Source organism: Daphnia magna, linkage group LG10 (assembly GCF_020631705.1).
Source record: "Daphnia magna isolate NIES linkage group LG10, ASM2063170v1.1, whole genome shotgun sequence".
NCBI lineage: Eukaryota > Metazoa > Arthropoda > Branchiopoda > Diplostraca > Daphniidae > Daphnia > Daphnia magna.
Window position 1 is genome coordinate 6,705,178 of NC_059191.1, and position 16,610 is coordinate 6,721,787.

At 40.6% G+C, this 16,610-nt stretch overlaps 6 protein-coding genes and 2 pseudogenes across 6 annotated transcripts; 6 read left to right on the forward strand and 2 right to left on the reverse strand.

Annotated features, from left to right (window-relative positions):
• The first annotated feature begins 796 nt into the window (after positions 1–796).
• On the forward strand, positions 797–2,571 carry LOC123476991 (annotated as a pseudogene).
• Positions 2,572–2,959: 388 nt separating this feature from the next.
• On the reverse strand, positions 2,960–3,892 carry LOC123476982 (cuticle protein 10.9-like). The gene is made up of 3 exons (XM_045180071.1): positions 3,741–3,892; positions 3,535–3,624; positions 2,960–3,453 (listed from the first exon to the last, which is right to left on the reverse strand). The coding sequence occupies exons 1-3, from the start codon at positions 3,744–3,746 to the stop codon at positions 3,106–3,108; spliced, it is 444 nt and encodes a 147-aa protein (XP_045036006.1). The 5' UTR covers positions 3,747–3,892; the 3' UTR covers positions 2,960–3,105.
• Positions 3,893–4,768: 876 nt separating this feature from the next.
• Positions 4,769–5,736, reverse strand: LOC123476978 (cuticle protein 7-like). The gene is made up of 3 exons (XM_045180067.1): positions 5,587–5,736; positions 5,379–5,498; positions 4,769–5,304 (listed from the first exon to the last, which is right to left on the reverse strand). Exons 1-3 carry the CDS (start codon positions 5,590–5,592, stop codon positions 4,849–4,851), a joined length of 582 nt encoding a protein of 193 aa, XP_045036002.1. The 5' UTR covers positions 5,593–5,736; the 3' UTR covers positions 4,769–4,848.
• Positions 5,737–6,367: 631 nt separating this feature from the next.
• Positions 6,368–11,294, forward strand: LOC123476986 (annotated as a pseudogene).
• Positions 8,816–9,697, forward strand: LOC116931599 (pro-resilin). The gene is made up of 3 exons (XM_045180079.1): positions 8,816–8,974; positions 9,058–9,166; positions 9,236–9,697. The coding sequence occupies exons 1-3, from the start codon at positions 8,969–8,971 to the stop codon at positions 9,502–9,504; spliced, it is 384 nt and encodes a 127-aa protein (XP_045036014.1). The 5' UTR covers positions 8,816–8,968; the 3' UTR covers positions 9,505–9,697.
• A 609-nt stretch (positions 11,295–11,903) lies between the features above and the next one.
• LOC123476989 (pro-resilin-like) lies at positions 11,904–12,729 on the forward strand. The gene is made up of 3 exons (XM_045180077.1): positions 11,904–12,033; positions 12,121–12,213; positions 12,281–12,729. The coding sequence occupies exons 1-3, from the start codon at positions 12,025–12,027 to the stop codon at positions 12,557–12,559; spliced, it is 381 nt and encodes a 126-aa protein (XP_045036012.1). The 5' UTR covers positions 11,904–12,024; the 3' UTR covers positions 12,560–12,729.
• A 339-nt stretch (positions 12,730–13,068) lies between these two features.
• LOC116931601 (pro-resilin) lies at positions 13,069–13,870 on the forward strand. Its single transcript, XM_032939198.2, has 3 exons — positions 13,069–13,221; positions 13,323–13,412; positions 13,486–13,870. The coding sequence occupies exons 1-3, from the start codon at positions 13,216–13,218 to the stop codon at positions 13,759–13,761; spliced, it is 372 nt and encodes a 123-aa protein (XP_032795089.2). The 5' UTR covers positions 13,069–13,215; the 3' UTR covers positions 13,762–13,870.
• Positions 13,871–14,493: 623 nt separating this feature from the next.
• On the forward strand, positions 14,494–15,314 carry LOC116931605 (pro-resilin). Its single transcript, XM_032939202.2, has 3 exons — positions 14,494–14,627; positions 14,702–14,806; positions 14,883–15,314. Exons 1-3 carry the CDS (start codon positions 14,622–14,624, stop codon positions 15,111–15,113), a joined length of 342 nt encoding a protein of 113 aa, XP_032795093.1. The 5' UTR covers positions 14,494–14,621; the 3' UTR covers positions 15,114–15,314.
• Positions 15,315–16,610: the final 1,296 nt, after the last annotated feature.

Consider the following 16,610-nt stretch of genomic DNA (forward strand, 5'->3'; position numbering starts at 1 on the left):
CGACTTGTGTTGTCTAGCGCCGTTATTTCACGGTGTTATAGGTAACAAAGTTTGCCTTCACGTCTTGTTGGTTTGAAGAAAGTGTCCGAGTAAAGAAACTGGACCAATTTTTAAGCCAACCTCTTCTTTTGGAAGTACGTAGTGTTAAAAGCAAGCTGAAATCAGGCATTTCATGGTACATCGTCAAGGTTTGAAGAATCCGTAGCTCTCCCGAAAGCGCCGATGGCTATGCGTTCATCGGTACGTAACATCTGACGACCGCACCCAGATCGTCACCTACAAAAATGACAGCTGGCGTGACCTATCAAGGACTAAACGAAACTGCCAGAACAAAACCAACTAATTATTCAATAGGATGAAACTTTTATTGAATGATTTTCTCATCTCTTCGTTACCGAAAGATGAACTGTGTATGGCTATTTCATCCGAGCCACGCGATTTGATGGCACAGTAGGATTGCCCTTTTTAAGTCTTGTTTACTTCATATTCGTATGAATATTCTATTTTAACCTTGGCCACACCCAAAACTATTTGTACATTGAAACAGTTACGTGACAAGGTGAACTTGAATGTTTAAAATAATTGAATAAAGTCAACTATTTGTTCCGCCCCTCTGGCCCTATTAACTGGATCGTCCATAAAGTATTTAGGCTATCATCTCTTCTAGGTTATGTAGGTGAGCCTTGACTGGATTTGCTCTTGAACTAAATAAATCGTCACAACTAAGGTCCACGTATGAATCTCACTGTCTTTTTGTGTACGGTCCTCGTTAGCCATGAATCCTTCCTCATTTCACTTTTTTTCTTTGTGGGGAGCCGGAATTGATCCACGTAGAGAGGACTGACTTCCTAAACCATTTGCTATAAAAGCCTTCGACATCAGAGGAAAAAGACATCAGTTTCTAAACTGTAACAACCAACCCACAGCTCCTCCAACATGAAGGTAAGCCATAACTAAAGTCTATAAGTTGAAGTGTTTTGTTTGTTTTGTTTTTTTCTCTTTTTAGTGAGAAAGGAAACAAGTTACAAAGATAATGGTTTACATTTTTGTTGTTCCAGTTCCTCTTTTTGATTGCTGTTTTGGCCGTAGCTGCCGCATACGATTCTCCAAGCTACGAATCCATGAAGTACGAGGCTCCTAAATACGAAGAACCCAAATACGAAGCCCCTAAATATGAGACTCCCAAGTACGAGGCTCCCAAGTACGAGGCTCCCAAGTACGAGGCTCCCAAGTACAGAAGCTCCCAAGTACGAGGCTCCCAAGTACGAAGCTCCAAAACCGAGTCCCCAAAATACGTGGCTCCAAAGTACGAAGAACCCAAATACGAAGCACCTAAATATGAGGCTCCCAAATATGAGGCTCCCAAGTACGAAGCTCCCAAGTACGAAGCTCCAAAGACCGAGGCTCCAAAGTACGAGGAGCCAAAATATGAGGCTCCTAAATACGAGGCTCCCAGGTATGAGGCTCCCAAGTACGAGAGCCCGAAATACGTAGCCCCGAAATACGTGGCCCCAAAGTACGTGACTCCGAAATACGAAGAAGTCAAATACGTGAGTATTTTTTGCCCATGTTTTTCCAGTACCAGCACTTGCATAACAAGGTATTGTTACGTTGATTGTCCCACATTCAGGATTCTCGCCCCTACAAATTCGGTTACAACATCAAGGACGAAGAAACATACTCTGATTTCTCGTTCTCAGAGAAAAGTGACGGCAACGTAGTCAGCGGCTCTTATCGTGTTGTCCTTCCTGACGGACGCACTCAGATCGTCAACTACAGAGCTGACAAGAATGGCAATGTTGCTACCGTTACGTACGAAGGCGAAGCTAAATACCCCGAATTCATCGAACCGGAGTACAAACCCAGCCGTTACGTTGCTCCAGTATACCTCCGCACCGGCGTACACGGCTCCATCTTACGTCGCTCCGGAATACAAGACTCCAGCACCCGTTTACTCCGCCCCGGCTCCGACTTACGCTACACCGGAATATAAGGCTCCCGTCACCGCTGCTCCCGCATACAAAGCTCCTGTTTACGCAACTACGGAATACAAGACTGAGGCTCCCACCTACACTACGCCTTCATACAAAGCTCCTGCCTACCCCGCTCCGGTATACGAAACCGCGGCCCCGGAATACAAAGCTCCGGCTTACGTGGCCCCTACTCCAGCCAATGTAGCTCCTGCAGTCACTTACGCAACTCCTGCTGCCACCTATGACGTTCCGGAATACAAGGTGGTCGTTACAGCAGCTCCATCAGCTTATCCTGCTCCGGAATACAAGGCTCCAGATCCCGCTTACGCTCCGGAATACTAGGATTTTCCCTGCCGAATGTGTTCTGCCATATTTTAATTAATTTAAGACCGCGCTCAAATTTATTCAACGACAGGCCGATCGATGTTTCGTGACAGTCTGAGTTGTAATTATGTATAAATACAAGTTGTTCAACAAAAAAATTACGTTACATTCTTTGATTTGATATACAACTACTAGCTACTTTCTACGTGATCCATCAACAGTTGAGCGTGTATAAAAATCCCAATCTTGCAAATGAAGTATTTAATTAATAGAATCGTTTTGTAATCCTTATGGTAATGCGATGCCGAGGTCGATTGCGAAATAAAGCATCGAGTGTCGTAACTAGGCCAAAGAAAGCGAACGTCTGATCTGTGTCAAAGTTCCAAAATCCAAAGATCAACAACATCCAACTAAGGGTGGACACATTTTGTTTTCAATCAGTTCTTCGGTTAAATCAATTTCTTTTTCAAAACTCCCGGCAAAGACTTGATTGAATGCCTTTTAAAGCGCTAATAGCCAGTGGCTCACCTCTATGATGTAATCAGTATTAGTTTAACAGCATTTTTCGCAAGCCATCATGACGGTGCATTTATCCCGTTTTTGGTCTCGATCTTCGATGACGTCGAGAATCGATTGATTATTTAAATTTGCGTAAACACCCATTTTCTGTAAGGATTTTTATTTACAGGATTCAATAAATAATCGGCCATGCGAGTTGCATCTTTGAATATAGAAAGGACTATTTAGGACTTTAGCTTTCACTTTCACTTGCCACTAAGTTAAAAGAAAATCAAGTTTAATTTCGGAATTAGATTAAAGGAAAGGCGGGGTAGGTGGGGGTTTTGTAGGCAGGGAAGGAGAGACCTGCGTAAGCGGGGGCATTGTAGACTGGAGACGAGTACACCGGGGTGTAGGGACTAGCTTTAGCATACTTTGGCGGAGTGTATTCGGGGTACTGGGCTTCACCTTCGAATTGAACGTCAGCATTGTATCCCTTATCATCGGCTTTGTACGTAACAGTTTGCTTACGACCGTCGGGCAAATCAACGCGATAAGAGCCGCTGGTCACCTTCCCGTCAGCTTTTTCGGCATGTTCGAAATCAGTGTAGGTTTCCTTATCCTTGACGTCATAACCGAAACTGTACGGCTGGGCGGGCTGGAAATAAAAAATAAAAAAAATGTTTGTTCATCCAGTGGAATTGATTGTGTGACGTTAAGTCATCGTTATGAGACTCACGTAAGTCGATTCCTCGTATTTGGGAGCGTATTCAGCGGGCTTGTAGGAATTGGCGGTGGCGACAGCGACCAGAACAGCCAGGACGATCAACTGGTTGGAATATTATGTAAATGAGGAATGTTTGGGGTTTTCATGGGTTTCTACTTTTTTTTTTGTTTTTATTGTTTTTTGTTTATTGGTTCATCAGAAGTAACGGTGATTTTTACCTTCATGTTGGAATGCTTGCGTGCGTTTCTAAGTCACCTAACGGAGTGATGCCTAAAGCCAAGAGTGGTGAACGTTTTTATAGCGAACGTGACTTGATTGCAGACGGCCAGTCTCTGAAAGGGGAGGTGCTTCTGCAAGACTACCTTGGTCGCTAGTGAAAGTGAACGTTGGGCGTAGATAATCAAAATGAGGTGAATAGTAAAAGAAAAAATTCACCAGGTAAAGGTGAAATGGATCTTCGATCTAGCTCAAGTACGTACGTAAGGGCGGAGGCTGACACATCGATGATTTACCGAAGAACGTTGAGATTATAGCTATTCGGAATTCTTGTTTGCTACATAGCAGTGCGTAACAAATGTTCTTTTCTTTTTTTCTTTTTTGACATGAAGTATTTCACAACGTGTAGTTGGGGCAGTGGAGGAATATTTGGATGACCCTATTAATATCGTACTGCGCGTCAAACTATTCCAGTTTTTATCTTCTTTCAAAGTTACAACTACTATCATGAAAACATGAAAGTATAAATGTTGCGTAGGATTTTGAATTTGCGAATGGACGCTGTTGAAACACTGTTGAGCGTAAACAAAAGGAAAGGACAGTTGAACATTGGAAAACGACCCCAGGTTTCTAATCTCTCTTGGCAAAAGCGAAATCATTTTAACATTAAGAAAGACAAGCAAATAACTAGTCTATAGCTGTACAGACGCTGTTCCATGTATAAAGATTGAGAGTTGAATTCGTAGAAATAGCCTTGGCATGAAAAAATAATTACCTGATTACAACTTTGCCAAAGAGCCCGCAGCCATGTTTTGACATTACTCCATTTCACAGGTAATGTCAGTGGAAAATTTGTTTGCCCAGTTTACGTCAGTTTACAATGTTCGTTGTGGCGTTCCAGTTAACCTGAAATCTCAATTTTCTAATATATAATCTTAGACTTTTTGTTTTTTTCTTTTCCTCAATTACCGAATTTCTAAACACATAGAGAAAGCACAGACGCGTCCAAAACACATTGACCACCGTTAGATACTTGTGAATAAATTCTTTCTTTATTTCTTATTAAATAATCATGTTGTAAACATTGTGCGTGATTGCCGGTAGGCTAAATTAATATTTGGGGTAGGCAGCAGGGGCTTTGTAGGCCGGAGCTGGGGCGTAAGATTTGTAAGATGGGGCGACGGCGTATCCAGTGGCCTTGGGCGCTGGGGCAGTGTAAGTGGGAGCTTTGTATTCGGGAGCCTTGTAGGCCGGGGCAGAGTAAGCTGGTGCAACGTAAGCAGGAGCTTTGTATTCAGGAGCTTTGTAGGCCGGAGCGGGGTAGGCGGGGGCTTTGTACTGCTGTGTCTCCTTGTATTCAGGATAGCGGGCTTCACCTTCGTATTTGACATCGGCGGTGTATCCGTAGCTGTCAGCCCTGTAGGTGACAATTTGGGTGCGGCCGTCCGGAAGAGCAACGCGGTAAGATCCGGTGACTACGTTGGCTTCGGATTTCTCGGAATGGTCGAAATCGTTGTAGGATTCCTTATCCTGGACGTCATAACCGAAGCTGTAAGGCTGAGGGGCCTGTTCCAATCGTACAGAAAGTTAAATTTCAAACATTTCACTTTGAATTGTTTTGATTGAAGAATTAAACTCACGTAGGTGACTTCCTCGTATTTGGGAGCCTCGTATTTAGGGGCCTCGTATTTGGGCGCGTATTCTGCAGCCTTGTAGGAATCAGCGGCAGCAATGGCGAAGAGGGCAGCGAGAATGAAAAACTGTTTAGAAAAAAATTGTGTTTTGAATTTGACTGTTATAGTTCCAGTTAACAATTTGATCCAATTTCACTTGGGGTGATGTTTTTACCTTCATGTTGGAGTAGTAGAGAGTTGCTTGAAACAGTTGGTAGACTGATGATTTTTATCAAATCCGCCAATGATTTTATACCGAAAAATTCGATAGTGATGACTAATGCGTTAAGGAGGAGTCACTCTTGTATGATTTTACTCTTTAGTGAAAGTAAACAAAATCTTGGGTTGAAACTTGCGAAGGTAATATTAAGAAATCAGATGCGATACACAAATCTCGAGATAAAAATAAAACTAGTCTGACATTTCTGTTGACTCCTTTAGATTCATTATACAAACCGAAATAACTCAAAAGCCCTCCATGCCTCATTGCATAAGATATCACAATTCAAAGAATCGAGTACCCATGTTGATGTGTCGTACTTAACTTCATCAGGAAACTGGTCTTCGGCAACGGGGAAAGGTATATAATCAAAACGAATAACAGAGACTTTCCCTATAAGGTTACAGTCTAAATACAATGGCAAAAACCACTTTCATTGTGCACTAGAATTTCTAACTGATATATCTTATGGCAGGCCAAAAGCATTATGAATTATAGTGAAAGAGAAGGTACACGAAAATTCCATGTATTCCATACTATAACTATTAATCCTGTATTTAAACTGTGATACGACTCTGTCTTATACCTTTGGTTATTTCGTATTGTTTTTTTGTTTTTTTAATTATTATTATTAGAATTTTTTTGTATCCAACTTGATCACCAGTTATGTGTAATACACTATGTTTAGGCGCGTTTTCGGTTACATTCACCGCGTTAACCCCGTTAGACGAATTATACTTTCGCTGATATGAATCTGTATTACACTTGAACCGCCTCCCGCTGTCCATGTCATCGCCGTGTCAAGATTTGTATAAATATCGTTGACGGCTCAACTTGGAGATATCAGTCTTTCAACTGTTTCATTCAACTCACAAGTGCTCCAACATGAAGGTAAAAATGAAAAGTGATGTTTTCCAGTTACAAGTTCATAGAAAAAAATGATTGCCAACATGCATCCTAATGTTTCTAAAGATTCAGTTCACTAATTGTGTTTGTATTATTTGAACAAGACTAGTAACAAGCCAAATCTGTAGACAGTATAACTCACGAATATTCTCCATTGCAGTTCTTCATCCTCGCCGCTGTTTTCGCTGTTGCCGCCGCCAGCTCTTACAAGGCCCCTGAATACGCACCCAGATATGAGGCCCCTAAATACGATGCTCCCAAATACGAGGAAGTCACCTACGTGAGTTAAATTGCTCAATAAAAACAATTAAAAAGAAATGTTTGAAATTTAACTTTCAATGTACTTGAACAGGCCCTCAGCCCTACAGCTTCGGTTATGACGTCCAGGATAAGGAATCCTACAACGATTTCGATCACTCTGAGAAATCGGATGCCAACGTAGTCACCGGATCTTACCGCGTTGCTCTTCCTGACGGCCGCACTCAAATCGTTTCCTACAAGGCTGACAGCTACGGATACACCGCCGATGTCAAGTACGAAGGTGAAGCCCAGTACCCCGAATACAAACCGACTGAGTACAAAGCTGCTGCCTACCCCGCTCCTGCTTACAAGGCCCCTGAATATAAAGCTCCTGCCTACCCTGCACCAGCCTACAAGGCCCCTGAATACAAAGCTCCTGCCTACCCTGCACCAGCCTACAAGGCCCCTGAATACAAAGCTCCTGCCTACACCGCCCCTGGCTTACAAGGCCCCAGCTTACGAAGCTCCCGCCTACACTGCTCCCATCTACAGAGCTCCAGCACCAGCCTACAGCACCCCAGTTTACACTGCTCCCGCTGCCTACCCCAAATACTAAGTTTTCTTCCTATTTGCTGTCTGGTATTTGAATGATTATTTAATAAATGAACGAAGAATAAATGATTTAAAAAACAAAATCAATGGCTTGGCTTAAATTTGGAAGCCGATTGGTTTTGTGGCAGACATCTGATCACACGAGTTCATTGAATTCATTGATTTTTGAAAGTTTACAGACAACTTGTTTTTTTTTCTTTCACTTTCGTTTTCTTAGATAAGACAAGATATCAGTTCACTTAATTAAAGGCACCTTTCCGAGAAAAGTTCCAATCAAAAAAAGAACAATAACTAAAGGGAAATTTTTTTCATTCTGGTTAGGTTAGACTAGACCATTCTTACATGGACGAAACATAAAAATTCCCGCACTATGGGGAGGCAGCCAATTCAACAAGTACCTGTTTATCACTCATAAAAAATAAAAATAAATATTTCCCTTTCGACTAGCTGATATTCCAGAATTGGTAGGTGTGTTTCCTGCAGGTGTATTGGCATAAACAGTTTGGCTCAGCATCGTCTAGATTTCTAAAGCTATCGATTGCATTTCAAGGGCATTGCAATGCTAGGAATGATGTTGCAGTTATTTAACGTTGTCGTAATGAGTAGCACTCAAACGTAGAATACCTTGCTGATTTTAATGAACATGTACGAATGCAGACGGGAGTCAGCAGTCGCTGGTGCAGTTGTTAATTTGGGAAAAATTTACACGAGTTGTAAAAGAAACAGCAGGTACGTACATGCCTCAGGTATTTCGTAACAACCGGGAGTGGGAGGGGTTACCTTTTTTTTTCTTGAATTCTTACCCTTGCCAATTTGCTGGACAAATAATGGGTCAAGTTCAGACAGGTCCAGTATGTTTTGTTTGTTTTTTTTTGTTTTTTTGTTTTTCTAAATGATAGAAACTAAGTCACGTTTTTGAACTCCATTTCATTTGGAAAGAATATATTACGACCCATGACAACAAATTTTGACATCATGAATGAAATTGTGTGAGTCTTTTTGAACTAATAAATGCAAAGTTCAACAATTTAGTGACTTTACAACTGGCACAACTTGCACGAAAAATTAAGAGAAATCATCTAGCATTCGTCGATGTTTGACACTCGATAAAGATAACAATGTACTTCATTTGATTCGAAGATTGTCCATGACTTTTCCGGGTTTTAACGAACGGATTTTTTGGCGTTGCTGAAAAAAAAAATGTTTGCTGTGAAATAAAAATGTAAAAACAGCGTCGTTAACAACAACAAAATAAATAGCCAAGAGGTATTCCCTATACTGTGTTAACTTCTGAAACTAGAGCATCATTCTTAAATGTTGATTTCAAACTCCACCCTTGTGGACTTGAACTAGATTGAAGGCGAATATTCAAAAGTAGATCATTTCGCACCGCCCTGTTCTATACTGGCCTGATAAATGGCCTTCCTCTCTATTCCCTTTCACTCAATTTAACCATAATTGAGTTAGGACACCTCCCATAGGGTTTGTGTTCCCTGTCACCTTTGCTATAAAACCGTCCAACTTTTACGCTGAAAGGCATCAGTTCTTCAGCTGTTACACAAAAAACAACCATTTCAACATGAAGGTAAAAAACAAAACAAACACTACTTTAAACTATTCAAAATTATTATTATTTGAATTTCAATATCGTTAAAAATCTTATTTCAGTTCATCATCCTCGTCGCCCTCTTCGCCGTTGCTGCCGCTGATTCGTACAAGGCTGCGGAATACGCCCCCAAGTACGAGGCTCCCAAATACGAGGAAGTCACTTACGTAAGTTGAATTCTTCAATCAAAACAACCGAACCAAAATTGTTAAAATTAAATTTTCGATGCGTTTGGAACAGGCCCTCAGCCATACAGCTTCGGCTATGACGTCCAGGATAAGGAATCCTACAACGATTTCGACCACTCTGAGAAATCGGATTCCTACGGAGTCACTGGATCTTACCGTGTTGCCTTGCCCGATGGCCGCACCCAAATCGTGACCTACAAGGCTGATAAGGACGGATACACCGCTGATGTTAAATTCGAAGGAGAGGCCAAATACCCCGAATACAAAGAGGCCGAGTACAAACCCGCTGCCTACCCTGCTCCAGCCTACAAGGCTCCCTGAATACAAAGCCCCAGCCTACCCCAAATATTAAGATTCCAGCTCTTCTATCCTTACTTCTATCAGCCTAATTTATTGACTATCGAAGAAATGGTTGAGTGTTTCAATGATGTCTGAAAATGGCAATTTCATCTTGACCGTATGCAACATCGTTGACACTTACGAAGTGTAAATAAACCTTCTGATACAACATCAATTTTGAATTGTTTTACTCGCGGCTAATAATCGTACAGTATCCTACCGCTGGGCCACAAGAGAAACGGGATACGTTTATTGGATTCGCTGCAAGTTTTAAGGAAATCAACGAAAGTTATGCGATTTTATTAGGGAAGCTTTATGAAATACGATCGTCAATTCGAGAACTGTTAAACAATAGTAGTTAAAAATAAAAAATACGTGAATGCATGCGTGAAGTTCCGATTGCAAAACATGAAAGTTTGCATGGATCTAGCATACTCTCAGCACTAATGGAAACATAAATGAATCCAATATACAGTTTCTATCAATCTACGACAATAAATAAAATGTTTCTTCTATGCATTTTGAAAATTCGAAAGCAATCGCTGCTTTTGAGACATGTAAATCAGGTGCATCAAGGCCAAAATATGTGATTTCGTATACAGCCCCAAGATATGAATCTAACTCGCGAAATTCTGCAGTCATATCCCAGCTTTAAAGTTCTGTCCTTAACAAAATATTACGACATAAAAGATAAAAGTGGAACAGTAATTACGTGTATATTAGCTAGTGTGTAGAGCTCGAGTTAAGTGACAGGTCAGCGTTGCAATTCGTTCCATATTTGGAGCTTTACTGTTACAGACAATTCGACTGAAATCTACAGAAGACGAATAAGAAATAGACCATTCCATAAAATCGTGTTCTTTACCCACCTCAACGATATCCTTTCTTTCCTAATTCCCTTTCACCCAAAACGTATACCCATATGTGAGGGAAACACCTCCCACAAAATTAGATTCCCTGTCACTTTGGGTATAAAAACAAGGACGGCTATTGTTACAGGTATCAGTTCAGCAACTGTTTCAGCACAACTCCCACCTTCATTCAACATGAACAAGGTAAAAATTCCTCAAACTTTAGCGTCAGCTTTTAAACACCTAAAATAACATTTAGTAACTACAAATATTTGTTGCACTTCAGTTCATCATCCTCGTTGCTCTCTTTCGCTGTCGCTGCAGCCGATTCTTACAAGGCCGCCGAATACGCCCCCAAATACGAGACTCCCAAATACGAGGAAGTCACTTACGTAAGTTTGATTTTGAATAATCTCCTAATTAAGTCAACTAAATGTATTGTTTACTTTACAGGCCCCTCAGCCCTACAGCTTCGGCTATGACGTCCAGGATAAGGAATCCTACAACGATTTCGATCACGCTGAGAAATCGGATTCCTACGGAGTCACTGGATCTTACCGTGTTGCCCTGCCCGATGGCCGCACCCAAATCGTGACCTACAAGGCTGATAAGGACGGATACACCGCCGATGTTAAATTCGAAGGAGAGGCCAAATACCCTGAATACAAAGAGGCCGAGTACAAACCCCGCTGCCTACCCTGGCTCCAGCTTACAAGGCTCCTGAATACAAAGCCCCAGCCTACCCCAAATACTAAGATCCAGCCCTTCTACCGTTTCTGTCTTTTAGCCTAATTTATTGACCTTGAAAAGAGAAAAAAAAGTATATGAGTGTTAATTCATAGGAGTTTAAGTGGCAATACCATCTTGGTCACAGACAACATCTTTGGCTCTGCAGAATGTAAATACAACTCTTGACACAAATTTACTTGTTATTCTCAAGTTATACGTAAACAGACCCCAATGATTCGTGTGATATTCAGCTGTCTTGACAGTAACATCAGCAAGACGCTGAAAATATAAGTAAATTTACTGGAAGCTTTAAGCAGCTGTAAGATGCATTCAGCCTGTGATGTTGCCTTTAATTATAAGGCAAGTCACGCGGACTATTATGATTAGTTATAAGCTACCTGAAAAAAGAAAAGGACTATGAGTTCAAGGACTGGTCTGACCTATTAGTTCTAAGCCAAATATAGAAGACAATAGTCAAAAGTTATGATGCATTTTTTGTGTGTGTTTGCTATCACATAAAAGATAGTTCTGTTTGCTACATAAAACGTTGAAAACTTTTCAAAATGGCATCAAGGCAAAACAGTCTACAAACAATGTAAAGAAAGCCACTAGACCTTGCAGGTAAATGATGCAAGTTTGCTGCATACTCGGTACGTTACAGTTAGCCCTCGAAACAACGTTGAAATTTATATATAGGGAACAAGAACAACAAAAAGACGATTCTATACGATCGTGTTCTTCATTCGCCCTATAGTGATACCTTTCTTTCGTATTCACTTTCACTGAAGTCATAACCGCAATTGGATAAAACACCTGCCGTAAAATTACATTCTCCGATCACTTCGGGTATATCAAATGAGGATTGTACTGTAAGTGACATCAGTTCCACAACTGCCTTCGCCAACACCCAACCAATTCCAACATGAACAAGGTAAACCCCAAAGCTGTTCATCATCAATTTGAAGCTCTCAATATGACAAACGTTGACCTGTTTCAATTCTAATTTACATTTGTATAGTTGCTCATCCTTGTTGCTGTCTTCGCTGTTGCTGCCGCTGATTCGTACAAGGCTGCGGAATACGCTCCTAAATACGAGGCCCCCGTGACATACGTGAGAAATCATTTGCCACGAGGCCCATCAAATGAAACTTCAATTGAATTATTGCTATTTTCTTCAGGCACCTCAGCCCTACAGCTTTGGTTACGAAGTCCAGGATAAGGAATCCTATAACGATTTCGACCATGCCGAGAAAGCTGACGGCAAGGTAGTTACCGGCTCCTACCGCGTTGCTCTCCCTGACGGCCGCACCCAAATCGTGACCTACAAGGCTGATGAGAACGGGTACACTGCTGATGTCAAATTCGAAGGAGAAGCCAAATACGCCGAATACAAAGCTGCCTCTTACCCCGCCCCTACCTACACTACTCCAGCCTACACCACCACAGCTGAATATTAAAGATGTTTGAATTAGTCTGTGACACCATTAGACGACCAATTATTATTATTTTTTTAAGTAATTTTGGATGTTTATGTAATTTAAAAAAGCGAAATGTTCTGGAAATATCATCCAACTTACTAATATAAATTATAATAGCTGATTGTAAATACACGTCATTGTGCAAAGGGTTTCCAAATTTTTTTGGTTGGCGTTGCTGTAAACTGGAAGGCGCGCGTCTGAGGCAGTTATCAGTGAATCCATAAAAAAATTGTCATCCCTGAAGACTTTTCTGGGAAATCACAGCAGGTTAGAAAAACAAAAGCACAACGGACTGGCATTTGCATGAAAGCAGAAAATGAGGAAGGGCGTTATCCTGAAATCCTGTTTCGAACAATGCCCCGAGGAAAGCCTTCCTTCTTTTAAATGCGTAAGTGAAATCTTAAATAAAACAAAAAAACGTGAAACTCTTCTGGATCTGGTATTTTCGCATTTCACTAGCAAATTGACCCCTTGTCAGACAGACTTTCGCCAAGCTGAGCTGTCATTCATCATAGAATGCGCCCTGTTGGTAAGACGCTGGTGTTTGCTTGGTATAAAACGCATTGGTTCACTTGCCAACAAGCGCCAGCAAGTATCGGACCATTGTTACTCAACCAGCGCTCACTAAATCCACCATGAAGGTAAGAAAAATAAACATTAGTGATTTTCTTTTAGTGAAATTTTCCTCACGAGCGCATCAAACATCCCAAGTTTCAAACAATGTTTTAAAAATATTTTATAGCTCATCATCTTAGTTGCTCTGATCGCCTTCGCAGCTGCTGACAACGCCTACAAAACTGGCAAAACATACGAAGACCCGGTTGTAACATACGTAAGTTCTGGCACGCTGTTTATTGTAAGACAAACCGGCAAATGAATGTTTGCTTTTGGTTTTGATTTGCCAGCCGCCAAGACCTTACAGCTTTGGTTATGACGTCAAAGATAAGGATTCCTACGCTGATTTTGTCCACTCGGAGAGCAGCGACGCCAAGGTGACCACCGGTTCTTACCGTGTCGAGCTCCCAGACGGACGCACACAAATCGTTTCGTACAGGGCCGATGATGGTGGATACACTGCCGATGTTAAATACGAAGGCGAAGCTCAGTATCCTGAATACAAGGAGCCTGAGGCTCCAGCTGCTTCTTACCGGGCTCCAGTTGCAAAAACCCAGAATTACTAGGCACCTGTCGTTCTCATATTTGTTCCAAACTGTACCCTGACTCAATTAACATTGTGAATGAAAACATATTCGTTGACAAAAATGTAATAAAAATGTACAAAAACTCAAATTTCGTGTCTCGTTTAGTTAGGTCTATCTATTTTTATTGTGTACGGCTAATGATATAATATTGTATCAGAAATAGTACGAATGTAATTTACATATAATCAAACAGCAAAAAACAATGTTTGAGCTTTTAGCTTGAGCTTACCTTAAATAGTTTAATTAACGTTTCACCTTGTTTTGTGTGCTTTTCATTCTAGCCATCAGTGTGTTGCTGTTTGAAAAGAAACCTAGAAAAAATTGTGTTAGATACACCGTTATACCCGCACGAACGCTTTTAGAAACAGGGTAGTACCCTGTGCAAACACGTTTTCGTTTTTTCTGAAACTCGAAGAACTGAGCGAAGTGTAATCCTAAATCACATGTCCACAACAAACAACGATGGAAAAAGTTCTAATACTACAAAACTCTCCTTTCTCTTATCTTATTCTTGTTTGCATAATTATTCGGAAAAAAACTGCCTGCTTTCGCCACAACTGGATTTTAACAGCAGCAGATATGCATATCGATATCGGGCTATTTGGTTCAATATAATGTTATAATGTCTAGCCATTTTCCTGTTCCATTACGCTAGACTTTGTTGTCATCAACTCACTTTCACTCAATCTCGTGCCGTAAAAACCAAACAAACACACCACCCAGAAATCTCACCTTCTGTCACCCCAGCCCCCACACCTGGTATATAACAGTATTCAACGGTTGACAAAAATATGTCAGTTCAAAATTGTTTGTCTTAAACAGCTCACACTCTCTTCATCATGAAGGTAAACCAATTCGTGTTTTGTTTTGTTTTAATTTATTGTTGTTCAATGAAATTAATTCTTTTCAATGTTCACAGTTCCTCGTTCTCCTTCTTGCTCTGTTGGCTACTGTGTCCGCCATGCCGGCCAAGACTTACGTCCAGGAAGTGCCCGCATACCAGGCTCCTGTCCAAGTCGCATATGTAAATTCGGTTCTCAATCCATTTCGACGATGGGAATTTGTTCTTCAATTCACGGTGTTATTTCGCTATTTAACAGGTTCCGCAACCATACACCTTTTCGTACATTGTTCAAGATGATGAAACCTACAACGATTACCTTCACACTGAGAAGACGGATGGAAAGGTAACAACCGGCTCTTATCGCGTGGAACTTCCTGACGGCCGGACTCAGATCGTTACCTACAGAGCTGACGAGAACGGATACACAGCTGTTGTTAAATACGAGGGAGTAGCACAGTACCCAGAATATGTCCAAAAAAAATACTAATTTTTTTTAAATTAGCTATTATTATTTATCTGGTAGATATGAAATATTAAATTTTTTTAAATGAAAAACATATTTAATGAGGACTTTTGTGTTTTTATCGTTTTGTCTGTGAGCTTGCAAAAAAAATTTACTTTTAAGTTCTGGAAACCTATATGTCATTCGTTGCGCATCATAAATACACACTTACACAGCCCCTAAAAATTACAATTTAAATTATGCATTTCTTCCTATTTTATGCTAATTTAGAATGCATAAAAAAAACATCAAACCAAAACATTGAGGTAAAATGATACGCTGTAGCTAGTAGATTGGCATGGCCTGGAGAGAGCTCGGTCTTAACGAAGCTATTTTGGCATGAAATTAAGAGAACAACCTTTTATGGCAAATAAACAGCGTTCCCATTGAAATTGAAATTATATTTTGCTTGATTTAAGATAAAGCACCATTAGTCTGTGAAAGTCGGGAGACCGTATCTCTGTCTGGTCTAGTTTGGTGAAAGTATTTACTACTGGGTATATACGTTCCGATTACGGATCGATGTAAATTTTATGCAGAAAATAGGGAATAGTGAAGAGAAAAGGGTGGATGAGCAGATTCGCAAGTCCGCTTTCTGTCACATTTGCCATTGATTATTTGTACATGCGAAAACATGGGAATGGGATTCGTGAAACCGCCCAAGATGTCAACATACTTTCTCCTAGAAATACCTGTTTTTTTATTTTTGCAGTCCACTTAATGCATGAAATTGCAATATATCATGAAGGGCAAGGAAAGAAACGTCCAAATAGAATTCCTGTTTTTACTTGATGCAGCAGTGTAGCGGATGTAAAAACTATTGCTGCTGTAATCAACGCCATTCTGTCGGTCTATAAGAAAGAAGAGACTTCGTTAAACGTGAGACATAATACTGGTTTAAAAGGTACAAATTACCGGTAAAATCAATCCTCAGTAATTTCGTAGTTTCTACTAGAACACCAAGGATGCAAAGTCCAACAAGGACTATGAGAAAGCTGATTGTACTCTAGTTTTACCAGTTTCACCTTCTTTATTTCACTTGGATGAGAAATTTAAAAATTAATTCAAAATACCCTGCGCATGACTGGTAGAATATGTTTAGAGTTTTTTTGTCAAACCATTAAACCATCAGATTAAAAGCTTTAAACTAATCGAATACGGTGTTAGCAAGAGTGGTACTTCCAATCGGATGAGACACTCACGTCTGACCGTTGGGGCCTTCCCAGGATGACTCCGTCGATCAGGCCCTTCTTTTGCGACCTCTTGAGCTGTGCGTTCTTCGCATGCCGGAGAATCAACAATCCCAAATTCGTTTGAAATTCAATAACATATTTTATTTGTTCAACAACTAGTTTTACATGAAAATTAATTCGATATCTATGCAATAAATAGAAAACACGATTGGGGAACAGGTTGGTTCTGCAGAAAAAGAGAAACCATCTGCTACCATCATCCCCAGTTTTCACTTTGAATTCACCTCAC

Coding starts and splice junctions, on each gene's coding strand:
- LOC116931599 (XM_045180079.1), top strand. Junction 9,167..9,235: donor CGAGGAAGTCACTTACGTAA/GTTGAATTCTTC, acceptor CGTTTGGAACAG/GCCCTCAGCCATACAGCTTC.
- LOC116931601 (XM_032939198.2), top strand. Junction 13,413..13,485: donor AAGACCCGGTTGTAACATAC/GTAAGTTCTGGC, acceptor TTGATTTGCCAG/CCGCCAAGACCTTACAGCTT.
- LOC123476989 (XM_045180077.1), top strand. Junction 12,214..12,280: donor ACGAGGCCCCCGTGACATAC/GTGAGAAATCAT, acceptor TATTTTCTTCAG/GCACCTCAGCCCTACAGCTT.
- LOC123476978 (XM_045180067.1), bottom strand. Junction 5,305..5,378: donor AATACGAGGAAGTCACCTAC/GTGAGTTTAATT, acceptor CGATTGGAACAG/GCCCCTCAGCCTTACAGCTT.
- LOC116931605 (XM_032939202.2), top strand. Junction 14,807..14,882: donor CTCCTGTCCAAGTCGCATAT/GTAAATTCGGTT, acceptor GCTATTTAACAG/GTTCCGCAACCATACACCTT.
- LOC123476982 (XM_045180071.1), bottom strand. Junction 3,454..3,534: donor AATACGAGGAATCGACTTAC/GTGAGTCTCATA, acceptor TTTTATTTCCAG/CCCGCCCAGCCGTACAGTTT.